The sequence below is a fragment of the Vipera berus genome, assembly GCF_964194415.1.
Source record: "Vipera berus genome assembly, chromosome: 1".
Classification (NCBI taxonomy): domain Eukaryota; kingdom Metazoa; phylum Chordata; class Lepidosauria; order Squamata; family Viperidae; genus Vipera; species Vipera berus.
The window spans coordinates 265,539,606-265,559,963 of record NC_138202.1 but is presented as its reverse complement, the minus strand read 5'-3'; the positions used below and the strand labels follow the sequence as shown (position 1 = coordinate 265,559,963).

The window sequence follows — 20,358 nt, the reverse complement described above, 5'->3', positions numbered from 1 at the left end:
TAAAGAACCCAAAAGCAGCCTAGGTTCATTAAAAAGTTTGGAAGGCACCAACAAATATTGCTATTTACCTGCATGTTTGCAAATACATTGTCTGACCCATGAAATCCACCAGTGCAATATTTGAGCTCAGACCGTGTCCTGCAAAACACATAATAACAACAAATAAGACTGCCAGGATCAATTGAAATAAAATCTCTTCTTGGCCTTTCTTTTCCATATTGAGTCTTCTTGACACAATGTAAGCCCATTCTCTCCTTTGGTGGCTCTGATTATAGAATGCTCTTTGTCTGTTTACTAGTTTACTATCCTTGATGAGATTTATGCCAAACTCCTTCAAGAACCAAAGCACCTGTATATTTCTTTGAGTGGTTGTCTATCAAACCACATGTACAATATGGGTAGCTCCTAGTTGGAAGATTTTGGAGCTTACATAATTGTTTGGCAGGTGCTCTGTCCCACCCAACATATCTACCCCCCATGCTCCTAGGTAGAACTTTTATTACACCTCTTCAGTTCCTAAGACCGACATTGCAAATGAACTAAAGTCACCTGAAGTTAGAGAAGGTAGGAGAACTGATTGTCTGAATTCACAGATGACCACTCAAATAACTTCAGTTAAGATAAATAACTAGTTCTTCCACATTGGGGCCTCTGTTGTTCACAGATAACAAGATGAAGGAGAATCTGATTCCCATGACTAAGGAGAGAACAACTGTTCCAAACGTTGCAATTCTCAATGAGCAGAAGCTTGATAAAGGTGGAAGGTTGAGGACATATGGCCCCTGGCATAATGTTAGCATATGCCACTCTTGCTCTTGTGGAATGAAATGCAAGATAGAAGTGTAAGATAAGGCAGCAACAGAAATGGCAGGAATAGCCAACACTCCAGAAGACAGGCTTAAAATACAGGAGGATCTAGACAGACTTGAACACTGGGCGCTATCTAACAAAATGAAATTCAATGGTGAAAAAAGTAAAGTTCTACATTTAGGCAAGAAAAACCAAATGTATAGGTATAGAATAAGGAGTACCTTGCTCAATAGTAGTAACTGTGAGAGGAATCTCGGAGTCCTAGTGGACAATCACTTACTGTAAATATGAGCCAGCAGTGTACTGCAGCTGCCAAAAAAGCCAACACAGTGCTAGGCTGCATTAACAGAGGGATAGAATCAAGATCACGTGAAGTACTAATACCACTTTACAATGCCTTGGTAAGGCCACACTTGGAATACTGCATCCAGTTTTGGTCACCACGATGTAAAAAAGATACTGAGACTCTGGAAAGAGTACAGAGAAGAGCAACAAAGATGACTAGGGGACTGGAGGCTAAAACATATAAGGAACGGCTGCTGGAATTGGGTATGTCTAGTTTAATGAAGAGAAGGGTGAGGGGTGACATGATAGCAGTGTTCCAATATCTCAGGGGCTGCCACAAAGAAGAGGGAGCCAAGCTATTCTCCAAAGCACCTGAAAGCAGGACAAGAAGCAATGGATGGAAACTAATCAAGGAGAGAAGCAACCTAGAACTAAGCAGAAACTTCCTGACAGTTAGAACAATTAACCAGTGGAACAACCTGCCTCCAGAAGTGGTGAATGCTCCAACACTGGAAGTTTTTAAGAAGAGACTGGGCAGCCATTTGTCTGAAATGGTATAGGGTTTCCTGCCTGAGCACGGGGTTGGACTAGATGATCTCTAGGGTCCCTTCCAACTTTACTATTATGATTATGATAAACAATTTGCTCACATTTAAGTGAAATAAATGGGAATTACGGTAAAACAAAAACCAAGAGCTTACCGGGCAAGCTGCCACTGCTGGTCCATATAAAAATGTACAGGTTCAATCCGGTTATTACTGGCATAGTGAAATCGCTTGGGAAGCATCTGCTTCAGGTATGCCTTGAAATGCTGCTCTGGGAGCAAACACTGCAATGGAGAAATCACAGTAGATGGTCATATCCAACATGATGCAAAATATCTTACAGAGTTTGTTTTTTTCTCTTGACCTTGATTGTAATCGCCCTCAGAAATCTACACTGGACAGTACTTAGAGATGTATGGAGATTTAAGAGGTAGAGAAATCAGCAATGACATTCCTCCTCTGATTACAGATAATTTTACCTATGTGTATAATGCATAATTGATGTTGTTAAAGCACAATTAACCATAAGCAAACATTTAATAAAATATAACATGACAGCCATAATAAATAACCAATTTCTCTTTCCATATTAAGCATCTAAAACCTGCTTGCACATCAAAGGCTTGCCTAAGTAAACATGTTGGGCCTGTACTTTTTTAAAAAATATAATTTTTATTGAAGAGATTTTTAACAAGATTAAAAACAATACAAATATTAGAAAGAAAAGAAAGAAAATTAGGAAGAGTTATGAATAACTAAGAAAGAAATAAAAAATATTAAAGAAGCATCCTTCAATTTTTTTGGGCAGGTGTTTATAAATGCATTTATATTTTACCCTCTCTCTCTCTCTCTCTTTAAGGTTACATCATCTGGGCCTGTACTCTTATAGGAAAATATTTTAAGTCAAATGAAGCATTAAAGCACAAAGCTCATGGCTTGTTTTAACTTGATTTGAAGCACAGTTTATTATGATCTGAACTCTTAAGGTATTGCTAATATTGTAACATTCTGTGCAATGGGATATGAACCTGATCTTCCTACTTTCCATCTCAAAACTTTTCGGTGATTTTTCTCTGAGACTTTCTGTAATGTTATGCAAGAAAACTGAAAACACATCTGGTATTTCCCAAGATCTCATTGAATTGGACATTCCAATTCAAAATCTCACATGAGAATAATAATAATTAAAAAAAACACTACAGGGTTTCGGTATCTTGCAAGATTTTGGGCATGTAATATTTTTAAAGTATTTCTGCAAATGCTATTTCGATTGCTGTGCTGTAGCTATTGCAGAATCCACAAGTATTTTTGTATTCAAAAATAATATTCAAAATCATGGTTTACCAACCACAATTTCTAGATTTAGAAATAACACTAAGACAAACCAAACCACCTAATCACTTAAAATGATGGGTCAAAGCATAGTCAGGCTATTTGGGGGGGAAAAACGTCTTCCAGGATTACTTTTTATACCAAATACTGATTCTTGTTTAATTTTTTTCTTTCCCTCTCAGAAGAAAGGAATACGATAACAGCAATATAATAATATACCAAGGGCATGGAACCCCCATATCTTGATATGTCTGAAGGAGGAAAGGTATATTAGATCTGGATGAGTTGATTTAATTCTATCAATGATGGGAAAAATGTAGCTAATGTAGTTTGCTGAGTTGGGCAACTATATTAAATCTAATCAATAAAATAAGAGTCGTAACTTGAAGAAGATGTCAGTACTTACTGTAAGGTTTTTGACAAGGCCTTCATAATCAACTAGAAGAGTTAGATGAGATAATTAGTTACCTATAGTTTTAAAAAAAGAAAAATAAATAATGTCCAACTAAATATCTGCATCACATTTCATCTTGTTCATAAGCTAATCAAAATGTTGTTCTCTGCCACAGCCATTAAAAGTAACTCTTTATTGTACAGCAGAACACAAGTATGTAACACGTCAGTATAGATAATGCTAAAACAGTTTTCTGAAAACTGCCCCATATTGAATTAATATTCAACATTCATACGCTCTAGGAGATTTCTGAATGGTCAATATAATTGTTAAAATAATAACAAGGCAAACTATATTATAATGTGGAATTAAAGGGCATAATGTTTTTGCTAAAGTATTAAATGCTGACGGCCTCTTCCAGACTGGCTTGCCTACACATAATGATCCCAGGTCCAAACTTGCACTAGATAAAAACAAATAGTGCGAGTAACTGCATGTTTCAAATTACATACAAATGTCTACAGAAAATACGTAATTTCCCCAAAAAATGTCCATATAAAGGTAACAAGCAGCAATTGTAATTTTTTTTGCTTTAAGATATTATCTGAAAAAAATATGACTATAGATATGTATTGAAAAGATTTCAAAGATCAGTTGATTATTCAGTTCACTGAAAGACTACTTCTTCACTGTAAATCCCTATCCTCTGTGAAGCTTTGCCTACTGGTAGTAAAGAAATGTGGGAATCTGGTACCTGATACTGAACATTCAAGTTTTGGCTTTAAACTTAATGCCTATTAAATTGGCAAATCATAATTACAATATTTCTATTTGTTTTGATTTGTGATCCTAAGAGAAGTTCAGTATTACAATTTTTATTGGAAGGTCTATGTCAAAGTTTCCAAAAGTTTATATAGTAACACCCAGTGGTGGGATTCAGCCAGTTGACACCACTTTGACAGAACCGGTAGCTAATTTTTTGTTGCCCAGGCCCAGAATGGACCTTCAGAAGCAGCATCCACACAGAGAACCGGTTGTTCACATATTTGCATCCCACCACTCAGCTTCAGGAATGGATGTCACAAAAATTTAAACATCCCACGGCATCCCCGTGAGTTTGCATCCAAGAGCCACAGTGTAGGAATCCCAGGCCATGCCCTCCCTACAAGAAGACTGATAGAGAGGAGTATTTAAATTTTTGTCATTGTTGTTTAAAAATATAACATTGTGACTTTTTTCAGGTGCAAATAAAGGGTGGAATCCAGTATTGGTCATATTCTGGAAGAAAGAGAACATATGCAGTCCCCCCCCCACCAAAAAAAATTATTCTAGAAGCTCTCCAAAACAGGAGAGAATTGGCCAGCCTCACTTCTGCGAGTCAGGTTATCAGGAAAAGTTCAACCAGTAAATGCAAACATTTAATTTGATCCCACAGCTTCATATAAGATCAACATTCACACACTAAAACAACAATACAAAACAAGCAAGTAATTCAGATTGGTCTAGTAGTTACATACAAGAGAAATACTCATCTGGAGAATTTTGGGGTCTTAAGCGAGCTGCAGGGCCAGGTACCACAAACAGGTCTTTAACATTGCCCAAATATGTATCCAGGTAGACTGTTTTTTGGCAGTTAGCTTCCTCCATTCCTTGCAAGAAAAATATAAAGATTTATGCTTGTTTATAAATATGGACATATTTTACTATGCACTGAGTAAAAGTAGCTCTCAGGTATAATTACTAGCAAGAAATTAGCTCTAAGACTTGCTTATTCATATAAATGAATATAAATTATTTCCATTTTCCATATTGTTTCCAACTTCTTTATATGCAAGTCCCAATGACTGAACAAAACGTACCTGTTTAGAACCCACTTGAACTAGCGGTCTTTTAAAATAATGAACATTTAAGGCTCTAGATCAGGGGTGGGGAACTATGTCCCTTTTATGAGTTGTGGACTTCAACTCCCAGAATTCCTGAGCCAGCATAGCTGGCTCAGGAATTCTGGGAGCTGAAGTCCACAAGTCATAAAGGGGCCATTTTTTCCCACCTCAGTTCTAGATCAATGCCAATTCAATCCAATTAAGATATATACATGCCTGGGCCCAGCATTTATACATGGAGCTCCGGATGGCTGGAAATGTAAGCAACTGGTGTTTATACAGTGGTTAGCCCAACCAGCAGGCAGGGTGTCACATGGGTAGCCTAATCAGAAAATCTAGAACATTCATTTACTTCCCGACCAAGTGGTGCTCATTCTATGGACAACATCCTCTGAAGCTGTACTTCATATATAACTAAAATGAGTCATCTGTATCTTACATTAGCACTTTCATTTTCACTAAACATTGTTGGTTTGGTACATGGCTTCAATTAAACCATGATTATAATTTCTGTAATCAATAAACCAGATGGGTTAGAATTAAGTCCAGTAGTGACCTTATGAAAATTTGCTCCTAAACTAGTCTACATTTTAGAAGTTTTTTAATATTGCCAGACTACTGCAAAGTTATCTTTTCTTTCAAAACAATAGTTTATTGTTTCATTATTTATTTATCTGGTTTATTGATTACAGAAATTATAATCACAGTTTAACTGAAACCATGTGCCAAACCAACAAGGCTTAGTGGAAATGAAAGTGCTAATGTGAGATACAGATGAGTCATTTCAAGAATGTTTTATGTATTCTAAAATCTACATGGTTTAACAAGACTTACCATGGTCAGAAACAAGAATAATATTAATGCAGTTGTGAAGGTTCATTTGCTTAAGCCCATCCATCAACAGCCCAACCACTTTGTCTACTCTCTCTAATGCAAGAATGACCTGCAAATCAAAAGCCAAGAGAGGCAAAGTAAATAAGTTAACCCACATTTCAAAAAATGGTGGTTCCCAATAAATATTCTGCTGTCAGTAGAAAACATCTGTCAGCAATATAGAGTAAGAATTGTTTTTTCATTAGCCTCCCTTGCTCTGTCACAGCTATCAACCTTTAATTCTGATTGATATTGTTTGGAGAGCATTTTGGCTGCACCACAGCTGACTGATGATACTTTCCATCAGCAGCAGAAGATTAGTTAGATATCACCAAATAATTTTTCCATGTCCTTCATGATAGCTGCTAACTCAAGTAAAATTACTTGTGACATAGACCACTGTCTAAGATTAGCAATTCCAGCAATGATCATTCATTGACTGCATGGCTGAGCTGTGCAAGGCTGCTGTTTAGTCACCCCTGTAACTGAGTTAAGAGATAAAGAATCTTCCATAATAAAACTAAGCAAACAAAGCCTTGCAGACTAGCCAAATATTGTAGAAAACATTCCAAATTTCCAGAACACTTAACCAAGGAGGAGTATCACAAAAGCAAATGATAGAGAAGAAGCAAAAATATCTAAAAATTAGGCCAATCCTGATATGTGCATCCTTCCTCAAAATAGTTGTTATTCCAAGCCACATGATAAGAAAAAGATGTTGTTATTATTTTTAATTTATTAAATGTACGTCCCACTTTTCTACCTATAAAATGCCAATGGCAGCTTACAGTGATTAAAAATACAAATGGTAAAATATAGGAATAAAAACAATGAAATTAAAATGAAACCAAAATTAAAATCAATGTCATTAGAAACAATTCAATTAGCAATTAAACGTTTTTCCTAACTGTTAGAAAAGTGATTGTCAAACATACTCCCTGGTCTGGGGACCACTTAAGAGAAAACCATCTTCACATACTCGATAGCCAAACTTCTAGCAGCAAGGGAGATTTTCAAAAGGATGATTCTGGCCAATATAAGTAACCAGGCAGGTTCAAAGCAGAAGAGAACAATTTTCACATTTTTATACAGTGTATGTCTATTTCAAGAGGAAGAAATGAGAAAAAAGACCTCACAGTGCTGGTCTTCAATAATCCTTTTCTAACCCAGGGGTTTAAATATGTAAAGAATTCTGCATGCGGTTGAATGTTCAACAATTTTTTCCTCCCTATCTAGGGATAGGCATTGGCCTCCCCCTTTAAAAATTAACTTTCACTTATATGTTTAATGCATAAAATTTGATCCAAGAAGTACTAAAGTGATCTCTTTTCAAAGTTCCAGACTACCATCTGATCCTTTAACCCAATGCACATACATATAATTCTCTGTTATCTAGTTGGGTCACTTATTTTTTTAAACACTTCTTAATTTTTAATCCTAAGTCAAATTATTTAATACGACTGTAAATCTGAAATCTTCTTTAATAATTATGTTTAATTAGCGATCTTGTCCGTGGTCTCCATTGAATGTATTCTGCATCAAGATCTTTCATAGTTTTCACTTTTTATATGTCATAACATTATACTCAAAGAACTGTGCATCATTTTTATAATATATGAATAATTAAAAGGGTGTTTTATTTTAAATGAGGGGATCAAATAGCCTTTTAGTTAGATTTCTTTAATGTTGTTATCCTTAATCTACCATGGAACTTAATTTAAAAGAAATGCCATTATAACATCCATTTACTTACTTCACTGCTGATTGGCCCATAAATGTGTCCTGAGGAATCTGGTTCTTCTAAATACAGAGTGTAAAAGTGTGGTCTATATCAAACAGCATTAAAATGTAATATTTTACATATAAATTAAGAGAAGAGTGAAAATATTTAAATTCAGTAGACTTCATTAGAAACAATTGCATTAAAAACAAATCTTGTGGTGATTTATATAAAAATGTATATAGATAACATATGTGGATAAAGCATGAGGACCAAGAGGGTGGATTCTGAATCAAGCAACCTCTTACTAAATGGCCTCAAGCCAGGGGTCTTCAAACTTGGCAACTTTAAGACTTGTGGATTTCAACTCCCAGAATTCCAGGGCTGGCTGGGAATTCTGGGGGTTGAAGTCCACGAGACTTAAAGTTGCCAAGTTTGAAGACGCCTGCCTTAAGCAAATCATGCTCTCTCAAATTTGGCCCACGATATGAGTAGTAGTAGTAGTAGTAGTAGTAGTAGTAGTAGTAGTAATATCAACTTACTACAGTATGCATGTATGTTACAAGGATTTAAAGTATGCACATGAAGCATTCTGAACAATTGAAAGCACTGTGTAAATGTTACCTCTAGTGAAACCTCAGTTTAAAGGATTTTAATTCAACAGAATTCAGATTCAACAGATAAAATTTCCACTACAGTTACAGTTGAATTACAACATTGTGGCATATAACATTCTATCCAGGCTAACAGATAAATGGGAATAATAGAAACTCCTTTCACCAAACTGAACCATTAACGTGAAGAAATCACTATGTATTATACTACTCCACATTTGTACTATGTTACAGTATAAGCTTTTAAAGTAAAGGTAAAGGTTCCCCCACACATGTGTGCTAGTTGTTTCCGACTCTAGGGGCCGGTGCTCATCTCCATTTCAAAGCCGAAGAGCCAGCGCTTCTCCGAGGATGGCTCCGTGGTCATGTGGCTGGCATGACTAGACGCCAAAGGCGCACAGAGCGCTGTTACCTTCCCACCGTAGTGGTCCCTATTTTTCTACTTGCATTTTTATGTGCTTTCAAACTGCTAGGTTGGCAGAAGCTGGGACGAGTAACAGGCGCTCACTCTGTTACGCGGCACTCGGGATTCGACCCGCCAAACTGCCGACCTTCTGCTTTTATGAACCCTTTAAAATTTATTGAAACAAACTTCACAACATCCACAAGATAAGCTAAATAGCCAATTCAACATAGCAGTTACTATTTGCCTTTCTATTATTTTATACATTGCTTTGCGATGGCAATTTACTTACCTTTCTTCTTCTGGTAATTTTAGCCAGCTAAGAAATGTTACTACTCTTTCTTCAAATGGTATTGATCTAAAGAGAAAATACCAACAGAACACAGAGACTTGCATTTGGCTTTGGGCAACTGTACAAGCCAATACAATGTTAATTCTAGTGAAACTATTAATGAGGTTAAAATAACAGCATATTCTAAAAATCCAGAAAATGGGTCATTATAGATCAGGATTTGAATATTGTAACAATTATTACTTAGATACTTTGAATCAAGCAAGTTTTATGAATTCCCATCTGCACTGCAGAAATCTGGACAGTCACTAGATGGCAGTAACTCTCTGATCATCTGAATAGCAATAGCACTTAGGATTATATACTGCTTTATACAGTGATGGAATTCAAATACCTAAACAACCAGTTCTCTTATTCGATGCAGGTCTGGGCCTCCGAGGCCTAGAACGGACTTCCGGAAGTGGCATCCACGCACTTCGGGTGGGCCGTTCTAGGCCTGGGAGGCCTCCTCCAGGCCTCTGAGGCCTAGAATGGACTTCTGGAAGCCAGCTGGTTCTCCAAATGCAGCAAAATTTAGCTACCGGTTCTGCAGAACTGGTGCAAACCAGCTGAATCTCATCACTGGCTTCATACTACTTTACAGCCCTCTCTAAGTGGTTTACAGAGTGAGCATATTGCTCCCAACAATCTGGGTCCTCAATTTTATCGATCTTGGAAGGATGGAAACCTTGAGCCATTCAGAATCAAACTCCTGGAGAAGCAGTGAGTTAGCCTGCAGTACTGCATTCTAACCACTGCGCCACCACAGATCCATAATATTGTACCCTGAGGATTTTATCTAAGACAGGGGTCTTCAAACTTGGCCCTTTTATGACTTGTGGACTTCAACTCAGCGTGTCTAGCTGAGGAATTCTGGGAGTTGAAGTCCACAAATCATAAAAGGGCCAAATCTGAAGACCTCTGATCTAAGAGATGCAGAAAAGAATAAGTGATGATTGGTTTGAAATAAGCCTATCATTCAGAAAAGAGTAAAAAGATATTTGCCATAACATGATTAGCTAATTAAGGCTTTTTTGCCTACTATTTTTATTATAAGAAATATTTTCATGTATATCTTTGAAAACTAATTGGATTATTATGAAAATATTCAGAATATTTTAAACATCAAAATTTTCTAAAACAATTGGGGCTATTTAAGTGCAGGAATATCTGCCTAGCATTTTCAGAGTCTTGTGCTTGGAAATGCATATTTAGGACAACAAGCACACAGATATAATTCTAGAAATTCTATAATTACATCAACCCTGTGTGGATGCTGTGTAGCTTTACAAGCCAATACAATGTTAATTCTAGTGAAACTATTAATGAGGTTAAAATAACTTCATAAGCCCTAAGAAGTATGTCCTTGTTTAATGGAACATCTGGAATCAATAAAACTTGTCTTTTTTGCGCGATGTAGATAGACTCAGTTACAGTGGCAATGGGTATAATATCAGAAGACCTGAAAGACCAGGTTAGGGACAGATCAAGGAGAAAATTTATCTGTGTGGTTGAAAATAATCAATCAATCAATGCACTATAAAGCTAATCCCTTCTGTCTCTCCCCTACCACCTATGAAAAAACCTCTCAAACTATATGTAAGAAGGACATTTGGAAAGAATTACAAATTCAGAATTCTTACAGAGCCTTTCAGCAAGTTGTATAACGAAAAAAAATATTGAAAGCTAATTAACTTCTCAGAATGTCATCAATACTAATCTTCAAATCTTTATACAAAAAACAGCAAATGCATCACAAAGTAATTTTTAATAAACAAGCAACTTACAATCAGCATAATATCCAAAGCAACTAAACATGCAATCCCATAGAATGTAGGGGTTCCCAACAGAACAATTAAATAAATGGAATCCATAAGATAATACAAAATTAAATGATATGCTAATGACTGAGAGCATCTACTGGAGGATTTATTATGTGCTTAAAATTTACCCACAGATTTTCTTTGAAGAAGGTTTTCAACCTTATCAACCAATTAAACCTAAGTGGTTGATAATATTTAAAACAGCAGCAGAAGGGCAGGGAGGTTGCACCACAGCAAGAGCTTTTAAAAGAGGAAAACTATTCCAAAACAAAAAAAAATCCTGCCACACTTAAAAGGTTTTAGCTTTTTAGGACTTTGTTCATGATGTTCTTCCGTTCACAAGTTCTCACCTATTGTATAATTTGTACAAGTTTGGAAAACTTCCGTTGACGTCAACATCTGAACCAGGCCAGAAAAACGAAGCAGATTTTAGTCCCTGATACATTGCAGTCAGCCAAATCTGTATAAAAAGATTAAGAAAAACCCACTTGTTATTCATGAATTATTTCTGTTGTTTTCGGAACAGTATTTAGAGAATAATTTGCTGCTTTAAAAGAATTCCATGGATTTTCGCTTGCCATTCTCCACCCCCTCACCTTACACTTCTATGTTGTCATCAAAAAGAATATATTCGTCCCTAATCTCATGCCATTCTTCTCTTACAGAATCTTTCATTAATTGCTTATGTTTATAGTGACTTATTTTCCAAGGCCATTCATAAGTAAATGAGAAGCTGCCTCTATTTATGATAGTACCTCTGCAGAGTCTTTCACGAGATCTGCTAACCTGTTTCTTCTAACTATACATAAATGCTTTATTTATTCATATAATCTGCAAGAATAACTGAATATTTCAACATTTGTCTGATCAAGTCTTTTCTACGCTACATGGTGTTGCATTGCGCACTCTTGATCTTGTATTTACAAAGAAGGGTTTCATTTCAGACTTGTCTCTTGAAAGCCACAATTCCTTTTTCAAGAATACTGTAAATAGATGGTGAAATTAATGGAGTTGGCAGAACATGGTGAAATTGATTGCTTTGATTAAAGAAAGATCTAGCTTTGTTTCTACTTGGTAATCACTGTTGAATTTTTTTTTAACAAATGAGATTTTAACTTGGGTTTTGATGGTTAGATATGTTTATGATGACTGAGGTATTGTTTAGTAGGGTGCATTCTAGTTCAAAGTGTGATTAATTTATATGTTTTTATCTGTATGGAAGAAAGTTATACATTCCTTTTTTTACAGCTTTTTATTATAGTTGCTGTTTCATGCACTCCCTAGTTGTTTTTTACCACTTTTCCCAACTCCTTTTTTTTGGTTTTTTGTGTATTTTATATATTTTTGGAAATTTAATAAAGCTTTGGGGGGGAAATGTTCTTTCCTCCTTTCTTTGTTCTGTTTCAAAAGAGCTTGGCAAATTAATCCACTATAAATTTAAGATGGCCTCCTTCTCCTGCAGCAGCTATCTGGCCAGACATCACCAATATATCTGTCAATCCACAGTAGTTTGCAGAATCCTTAATGCCCTTGCCACATTTCTCTACTCCCATCCAATCGTTTGTCTCCTCCTCTTCCTTCCTATTTACCTTCCATTTTCCAGCTGTCCTATATTAACACCCCTGACAAATTATTTCTTCTTCTCCCCCTTTTTTTGCCTCAGTATTTTGTTCCCTTTGTCTAATGTTTCTCTCCTTTCCTGGTTTTCATCTCTATGTCATTATCTCTTTTTCTACTTAAGAGCTGCAAAAGCTTGGGGGAAAAACCTGAGAGGCTTCATGAATACAGGAAAACCATAAATGAGATTTGAGGATAACAGCAATCTTGTCATAACTGTACCAAGAACAACAGCTATACTAGCATGTTGCAGAAATAATAAAGAATAACTAATCACATTTCTTTTAATGATCAGGAGGAATTGGAATACATGAAGAAAGTACAATATAATGCAATCAGATTTTTTTTTAAGATTCTGGGAACAGCATGAAAGGAAAAAGAGGCCTTTGTATTAGTAAAAATAAAAAATAAAAATTTATGCCATATAAATTATTACCTTAGAGTGTAAGAGGGAGTTTTTGTTTGCTCTAGGTCAGGGGTAGGCAACCTTGGCTCTTTTATGACTTGTGGACTTCAACTCCCAGAATTCCTGAGCCAGCGTGGCTCAGCATGGAAACCTCTTCCTTTCCCCTCAGTGTGGCTGGCTCAGGAATTCTGGGAGTTGAAGTCCACAAGTCATAAAAGAGCCAAGGTTGCCTACCCCTGCTCTAGGTTGTGGTGTTGGCCTAGAAACCTGTGAATTCTAGTCCCGCCTTAGGCATGAAAACTGGCTGGATGACTTTGAACCAGACACCCTCTCCTAGTCCATGACAAGGGTTGTTGTGGGGAAAATAGGAGGAGGAAGGAGCATTGTGTGCATTCTCCTCCTTGGCTTACTTATAAAAATAATGAAGACAGGATATAAATACAATATTTTTTTTTTTAAAAAAAGTAAAATTAAAATTAGTCATTTGTGCATGTTTTCAGTATCCTGAGAATAAAAACACATCAAAGGACTATGACACAATGAACCAAACTGCAAGTGTGGCCTATTACACAAAGACAGTTGAGGAGTAAAAAGCAGGGAGAGCTGTCAAGTTTGACGTATGGGCTTTTCAAGTGACTCTGAGGCATTGTTTACCTTAAAAGTCCTTTATTAGCCTAATACACCGGCAAATGCTTGCTCGAAGGAAGCTGGAATCTGAAATCTCCGCCCCTTGCACAATATATTAAAACACAATTCTCCACCTTTCTATTTTTGTCATTAATCATATTCTCCAATTAATTTAAAGAATCAGTTTCCCTTCCCTGAGAAAACCCGCCAAGGCCTTATCTTCTTAGAGAGAGATGGCCTTGAAAGGTGCAATCCTACTCATCCCCCCTCCTAACCTTAAACTAAAGCAATACACAAGTCTTAAATAGCTACTTCTTCATCTCTTGTCAAGCAGAACAGATGAGATAGCAAGAGAAAAAACTTTCATGTTTCAAAACCTTTCATCAAAACAATCAGCACCACTGAAAGGAAAACCTGCTTTTTGCCTATGAAAGCCTTGTATTACACAAATCAATAAAAGAAGGAAAAAGGGAAAATACCCACTACCTGAAATTCTCTCAGCTTCCCTTACTGGAGATATAATATAGGGCAGTGTTTTTCAACCACTGTTCCGCGGCACACTAGTGTGCCGCGAGATGTTGCCTGGTGTGCCGTGGGAAAAATTGAAAAGTAATTATAAAATACTTTCTTTGTGTTTATTTGATTCCTATTCAAGAGAATTACTTTATATATAGTCAATATAGGCACAGAGTTAAATTTTTTAACATTTTCTAATGGTGGAGTGCCTCGTGATTTTTTTCATGAAACAAGTGTGCCTTTGCCCAAAAAAGGTTGAAAAACACTGATATAGGGCACCGTGAGACATCATGTTATAAATATTTCATCTATTGTATTTATAATTCTGTAGATAAAATTTGTACAGATCTATGGAATCAATGCAGCATACACCATAAAATGAACTGCAGCTTTCCCCCCTTTTATGGTCTGAATTTCTGATCTTCACTATGTAGTTTATTTGAACTCCAGTAAATGGTTGTGCTGCCTAGTGTCTTTCATATATCTAAGTACCGTATGTCAAACACGTTACTGTCTTCCATTTTTCAAATGAAAAACAAAAAAAGACTGTCCCAACCCTACATCCCCAAGGGCATTTATGCCTATTGCATCATTGCTGCACTGGAAAAGTCTCCACAATAATCACAGCTTAGGCTAATATCTTCTGATAATTTCTTTTCAATGTTTCCATGGAAGAGAAGAACAACAGATGAATCTGTTATTTGTCCGGTCCCCATTTTTCAATTCTAAGTCCAATGTGGATGAAACTCACTCTACCAATTTCTGCTCATTAATCCTGCAACTCCATTTTCTCTGATCACATTTAATAATAATAATAATAATAATAATAATAATAATAATAATAATAATAATAATAATAATAAGAAGAAGAAGAAGAAGAAGAAGAAGAAGAAGAAGAAGAAGAAGAAGAAGAAGAAGAAGAAGAAGAAGAAGAAGAAGAAGAAGAAGAAGAAGAAGAAGAAGAAGAAGAAGTAGTAGTTGGAAGGGACCTTGGAGGTCATCTAGGCAGGAAACCCTATACCATTTCAGGCAAATGGCTGTCCAGTCTCTTCTTAAAAACTTCCAGTGTTGGACCATTCACCACTTCTGGAAGCAAGTTGTTCCACTGGTTAATTGTTGTAACTGTCAGGAAGTTTCTCCTTAGTTCTCGGTTGCTTCTCTCCTTGATTAGTTTCCATCCGTTGCTTTTTGTCCTGCCTTCAGGTGCTTTGGAGAATAGCTTGACTCCCTCTTCTTTGTGGCAGCCCCTGAGATATCGGAACACTGCTATTTATGCTAACATGATTAAACATTGTGATTTGAAATGAAATCTAGACTTAACTAAATGGAGTGCTACTTTCTATGGTTAGAACAAATCTAAGCCCAGCAAATGCTTCCCACAAGACAAAACAGGCTGTCATGATTTTTCGATTCCTCTCCGTCCCCAAATGAGTCAGTTCTTTTTCCCTCCAGATATCTCAAACTTTCCATAGCGGGAGCATCAGTAGAAGCAGAAATTAGAGAAACAATTCTGCGACTTCTTTCTTCCAGCAAAAGTGAAACTTCATCAAGGGCAAGTCCCACCTGAGGTATAAATTACTGAATAGCTCTTTTTTTCTTTCAACCTCCCTTTTTCTGCACTTTTCTGCACTTGCTATCTTTATCATTATTATGTTACCATTTCTCTGTGGAACAGGCAAATAGCCTTGGTTTTATCTTTAACTCTCTCTTTCTCTCATTTCTCATAGTTAGTCCTAGGCAGCTCACATTGCTTCTCCATGTAATAAAATTACACAATGATTTTCTCTTGTAGAACAAGCAGGCAGAAGGATAGCAGAGTGCACCCATGAACACCAATCAGACAACACAATGAAAGCTCCTTAATTTCACAGCATATTGACAGACTTAACCCATCAACAGGGAAATTGTGAGCATCCTAAATAAACTAAACTAAATCCAAAAATGTTAGGGAACTCCTGGAAATTTGGCATTTAGACAAATCAGCATCAACAGGCACATAGGTTATACACCATTCAAAAGAGACTATAAGAAGCATTAAAAGAGAAAAAAGAAAAGAAAAGATAAAAGGAGAAGGAGAAGGAGAAGAAAAGAAAATAAAAAAATATGAGATAATATTTAACAATTGGTGGTGGGTTGTCAGTGGATGGTCAAAGTCTGCCTAATTTTGCAGACAGTATAACAACATTTAGCAACATTCAAAGAGACTACATTGGACTGATTCGATAACAGCAATTGCACATAAAAGAAATTGGTGCTTCCCAGGTATTTTATCAGGTGAGCTATTATGAGATGGGTCCTTACAGAAGTTACAATATAATAGAATGTGGAATGCATTTAGTATCTTTTAATAATTAATAACATTATACTCAGAATTGATACTTACTGGCTGTCCTTGGTACCACTGTCGATTAAACTTCTCAGCATTTTTGAGTGTGAAAGTAGCATTTCTCTCTGGATCATACATTTTGTTATCCACTAGACCATGGGATTCTGGGTACAGACCCTGGAAGTAATTAATTAATATGCATCAACAATGATGACATATCAAGAGTTGGAGACCCCAAGCTGTAGAAGACAGTAACACTTGGAGATCCATCAGGTTTGATTCCTCCAGCTTATTATTACAATAGTGGATTTCAAACTAAAGTTTGCTAAAAGAAACTTTACATGTCTTTGCTAAACCTTTCTCATTATTCCACAGTTTGGAAAGTTTCTAGGCACTCTTTATTTCATGTGCAAGACTCAAAAGAAGTTAAAGCGTTAAGGCTAAATGACAATATTGGATTTAGAGTGAAAACAGGCACAAAGAACACAAAGAACACATCAGGCAAACAAATATTGGGACATTATGGTATCTACACTGGAAACATGGAATTAAGGAGTGGGAGGAAGTTATAGAACTCACTCCTTGGTTATTTCTCCCAATATAATGAAATGGGATTTTTAAAACTCTGGTACTCTCCTTTGAAGAGAGTATGGAATGTGAAAAGCAAGAACTTCAACCTACTCTTACCGTAGCAATGCTGTAATGATTAGGAAATGTTTTTGATGGATATACTGGCCTTAGGCTGCGAGTATATGTCCCACATTTTCCTGTCAAGGGAAAAAAATGCAATTCCATGTTTATAAATAATGTACTTTTTCATATCAAATGTTCAGAATGAGTTAGAATAATATGGCAATTCCCGTATGTTTTTTGCAGCAGCAATAGATAATACACGGGCAACCCCTGAATCTTTTTTACCAGCTCTGAAACTGCCAAATGCCAACAGCACTGAATCTGGGTAAAGAAATAAACACAATTGCCTCAGTTTTAAAATAGGCTTGGTACATATTAGATAAATCACTCTGATTGGAAAATTCAGAATTCTCAATCAATATAGTCTTTGTTAAGGAATGGTGGCATACAGCAAGAATCAGGAAGGGATCTATTCATACAAATTAGGTCACATGCAGAGTTCAGACAGCCTTCCTCAATAGGCTGGAGACAGTTTTGGTTGGCCTAGTGAAAAATCACAATTTCATCTAGGAAGTTGCTTTAGCTATTCCCTGTAGGAAGAATTATATGGATTTCTTCCTAACGTACATATAAATACGCTAATTAATCATTAGACTTCTTGGATTTCCTGTGAAGCAATGGTTCTCTTAAAGAAAGTCAGCTTTGATTAGGCATTCTGACATTAATATTTTGCTACTGTTAAGACAGAGATATTAAAAAGGATAATAGAAATATTGAAGAGATTCATATTCCCATATATTATTGAATTTTTGATATGAATGCTTAAAGCATGCCTAAAATAGCTAAAAAGATATTGATTTCTTTGGACTTCTGTTTCATTATCAGTTAAAAATAAAAAAAAAACTTTTTTATTGTATTGTAATACTGTATATTCTAAAGAATTAATTTATCATTTCCTGCAATAACCTGACAACATGTAACACTCTTGATATATTGTAATAATGAACCATAAAAAGTCTATATATAACAAATGTATTATTGGGTCCTATGAATTTCATGTTTGACTGGGACTTTTCAAACAGTTAACTCAGGAAAATCAGAACATACAAACAAAATATTTTCAATAAAAGGCAGAAATATTGACACTTCACTTTTTTTCCTCAGGTCTTTAATATATATTTGCACTCTCCTTCTTCACCCACAAGAGGCTCTTTAGTTCTTCACTTTCTGCCATTAGAGTGGTATCATCTGCATACCTTAGGTTGTTAATATTTCTCCCAGCAATCTTAATTCCAACTTTTGATTCATCTAGCCCTGCCTTTCTCATGATGTTCTCTGCATATAAATTAAACAGGCAAGGCGACAGTATACAGCCTTGCCGGACTCCTTTCCCAATTTTGAACCAATCAGTGGTTCCGTGTCCAGTTCTCACTGTTGCTTCTTGACCTGCATATAGGTCTCTCTCTCTCTCTCTCTCTCTCTCTCTCTCTCTCTCTCTCTCTCTCTCTCTCTCTCTCTCTCTCACACACACACACACACACACATATATATATATATATATGGGACGTGGTGGCTCAGTGGGTTAGGACGCTGAGCTTGTCGATCAGAAGGTCGGCAGTTTGGCGGGTCGAATCCCGAGTGCCGCGTAACAGAGAGAGCGCCTGTTACTCGTCCCAGCTTCTGCCAACCTAGCAGTTCGAAAGCACGTAAAAATGCAAGTAGAAAAATAGGGACCACTACGGTGGGAAGGTAACAGCGTTCCGTGCGCCTTTGGCGTCTAGTCATGCCGGCCACATGACCACGGAGACGTCCTCGGACAAGCGCTGGCTCTTCGGCTTTGAAACGGAGATGAGCACCGGCCCCTAGAGTTGGAAACGACTAGCACGCATGTGCGGGGGAACCTTTACCTTTACCTATATATATATATATATATATATATATATATATATATATATATATATATATATATATATATATATATATATATATATATATATATATATATACACACACATATATATACACATATATATATATATATAAATCAAACTACATTATAGTTTAGTCTGATATATGAGCCTAATCAAATAGAGCAGGGGTGTCAAACTTGCCGTGTCACGTGACATGTCATAATGTATTGCAACTTTTTTCCCCTTGCTGGAGTTGGGTGGGCCGCGTCTGGCCCATGGGCCGGCAGTTTGACACCTCTGAAATAGAGGGACCCACTTGTTTTTAATGTATGTATTTTCTGTTCCTTCGCATTACACAAATAAAATAAATGTTATTACACTGCTTGAAATGAAATGCAAAATGCCCATCATCCTCACTGTCCTCACATATTTTAGGTACTGCTAAAAGTATCAAATAGGGAACTTAGACTGAATTACCATATCACTAACTTACAGATGGAAAATATTTATTGTTCTTCTGTCATCTGTCAGCCCTCTAAAATAAAAAGGTTTCGAATATATTCAAGAGTCTTCTTTCTCTACCATCCCATTGCTCATACACTTCATAAGTAATCATTCTTTAGAGTATTAAAATTTCCATATCTGGAAATGTAATCATTACATACTTATAAGAGTTTTAAAAAGAATTGCTGAATTCAAGCAGGACTCCAGCAGGCTCATTCTTGGGTCTTGAATCACTGCTGCCCCATGAAACGTCCAAGACTTATTTGGAGTTTACAAAGAATATGAAGAGCTTCATGTCATATGAAAGGAAACAACACTTCATTCCCTTTTTTTCTTATTATCTCTGCTTGGTATTGCTCAGAAAGAGTAGGTACTCACTTAATTTGCTAATAACAGGAAGAAGTTTGCCCCACTTTTGCAAATATTCAGCTCGGAATCCATCCAAAGAAAATAGCAACACTGGAGGTTTTGTAAATCTGAGTTGGAAACATTAGGACAGTTAAGGTAAGCATCTTATAATTATTCATTTATTTTCTACATGCTATAGGTTAAAGGCCTCTTCCTCCATGTGACCATAAGCATGTGGCAAAAGAAAGGAAAACCACATCAAAACTCACTATTCATTTACATCAGCTGCCTTCAGCCTGATGCCCTCTTAAAAACCTGAAGCTCAGCTGCCATAACAATGGGAGCTATAGGAGATAAGAGCCACATTTTGTATAGCACTAAGCTGGGAAAGCTGCAATATAGACTTTGCCAACCTACACAAAATTCTACCTGAGAGGGAAGAAGTAAGTTTCTTTATG

At 36.3% G+C, this 20,358-nt stretch overlaps 1 protein-coding gene across 1 annotated transcript in view; it reads right to left on the bottom strand.

Moving 5' to 3' along the window:
* ENPP1 (ectonucleotide pyrophosphatase/phosphodiesterase 1) overlaps nt 1-20,358 on the bottom strand; it is a 53,337-nt gene that overhangs the window by 15,821 nt on the left and 17,158 nt on the right. Inside the window, exons 6-16 of the mRNA XM_081312876.1 lie at nt 19,931-20,028; nt 17,193-17,272; nt 16,563-16,682; nt 11,364-11,473; nt 9,152-9,217; nt 7,876-7,948; nt 6,084-6,192; nt 4,884-5,015; nt 3,379-3,410; nt 1,797-1,924; nt 69-138 (exon numbers count right to left, since the gene is read on the bottom strand). Coding sequence (XP_081169002.1) covers nt 69-138; nt 1,797-1,924; nt 3,379-3,410; nt 4,884-5,015; nt 6,084-6,192; nt 7,876-7,948; nt 9,152-9,217; nt 11,364-11,473; nt 16,563-16,682; nt 17,193-17,272; nt 19,931-20,028 — 1,018 coding nt within the window. The remainder of the gene's footprint in view (nt 1-68; nt 139-1,796; nt 1,925-3,378; nt 3,411-4,883; nt 5,016-6,083; nt 6,193-7,875; nt 7,949-9,151; nt 9,218-11,363; nt 11,474-16,562; nt 16,683-17,192; nt 17,273-19,930; nt 20,029-20,358) is intronic.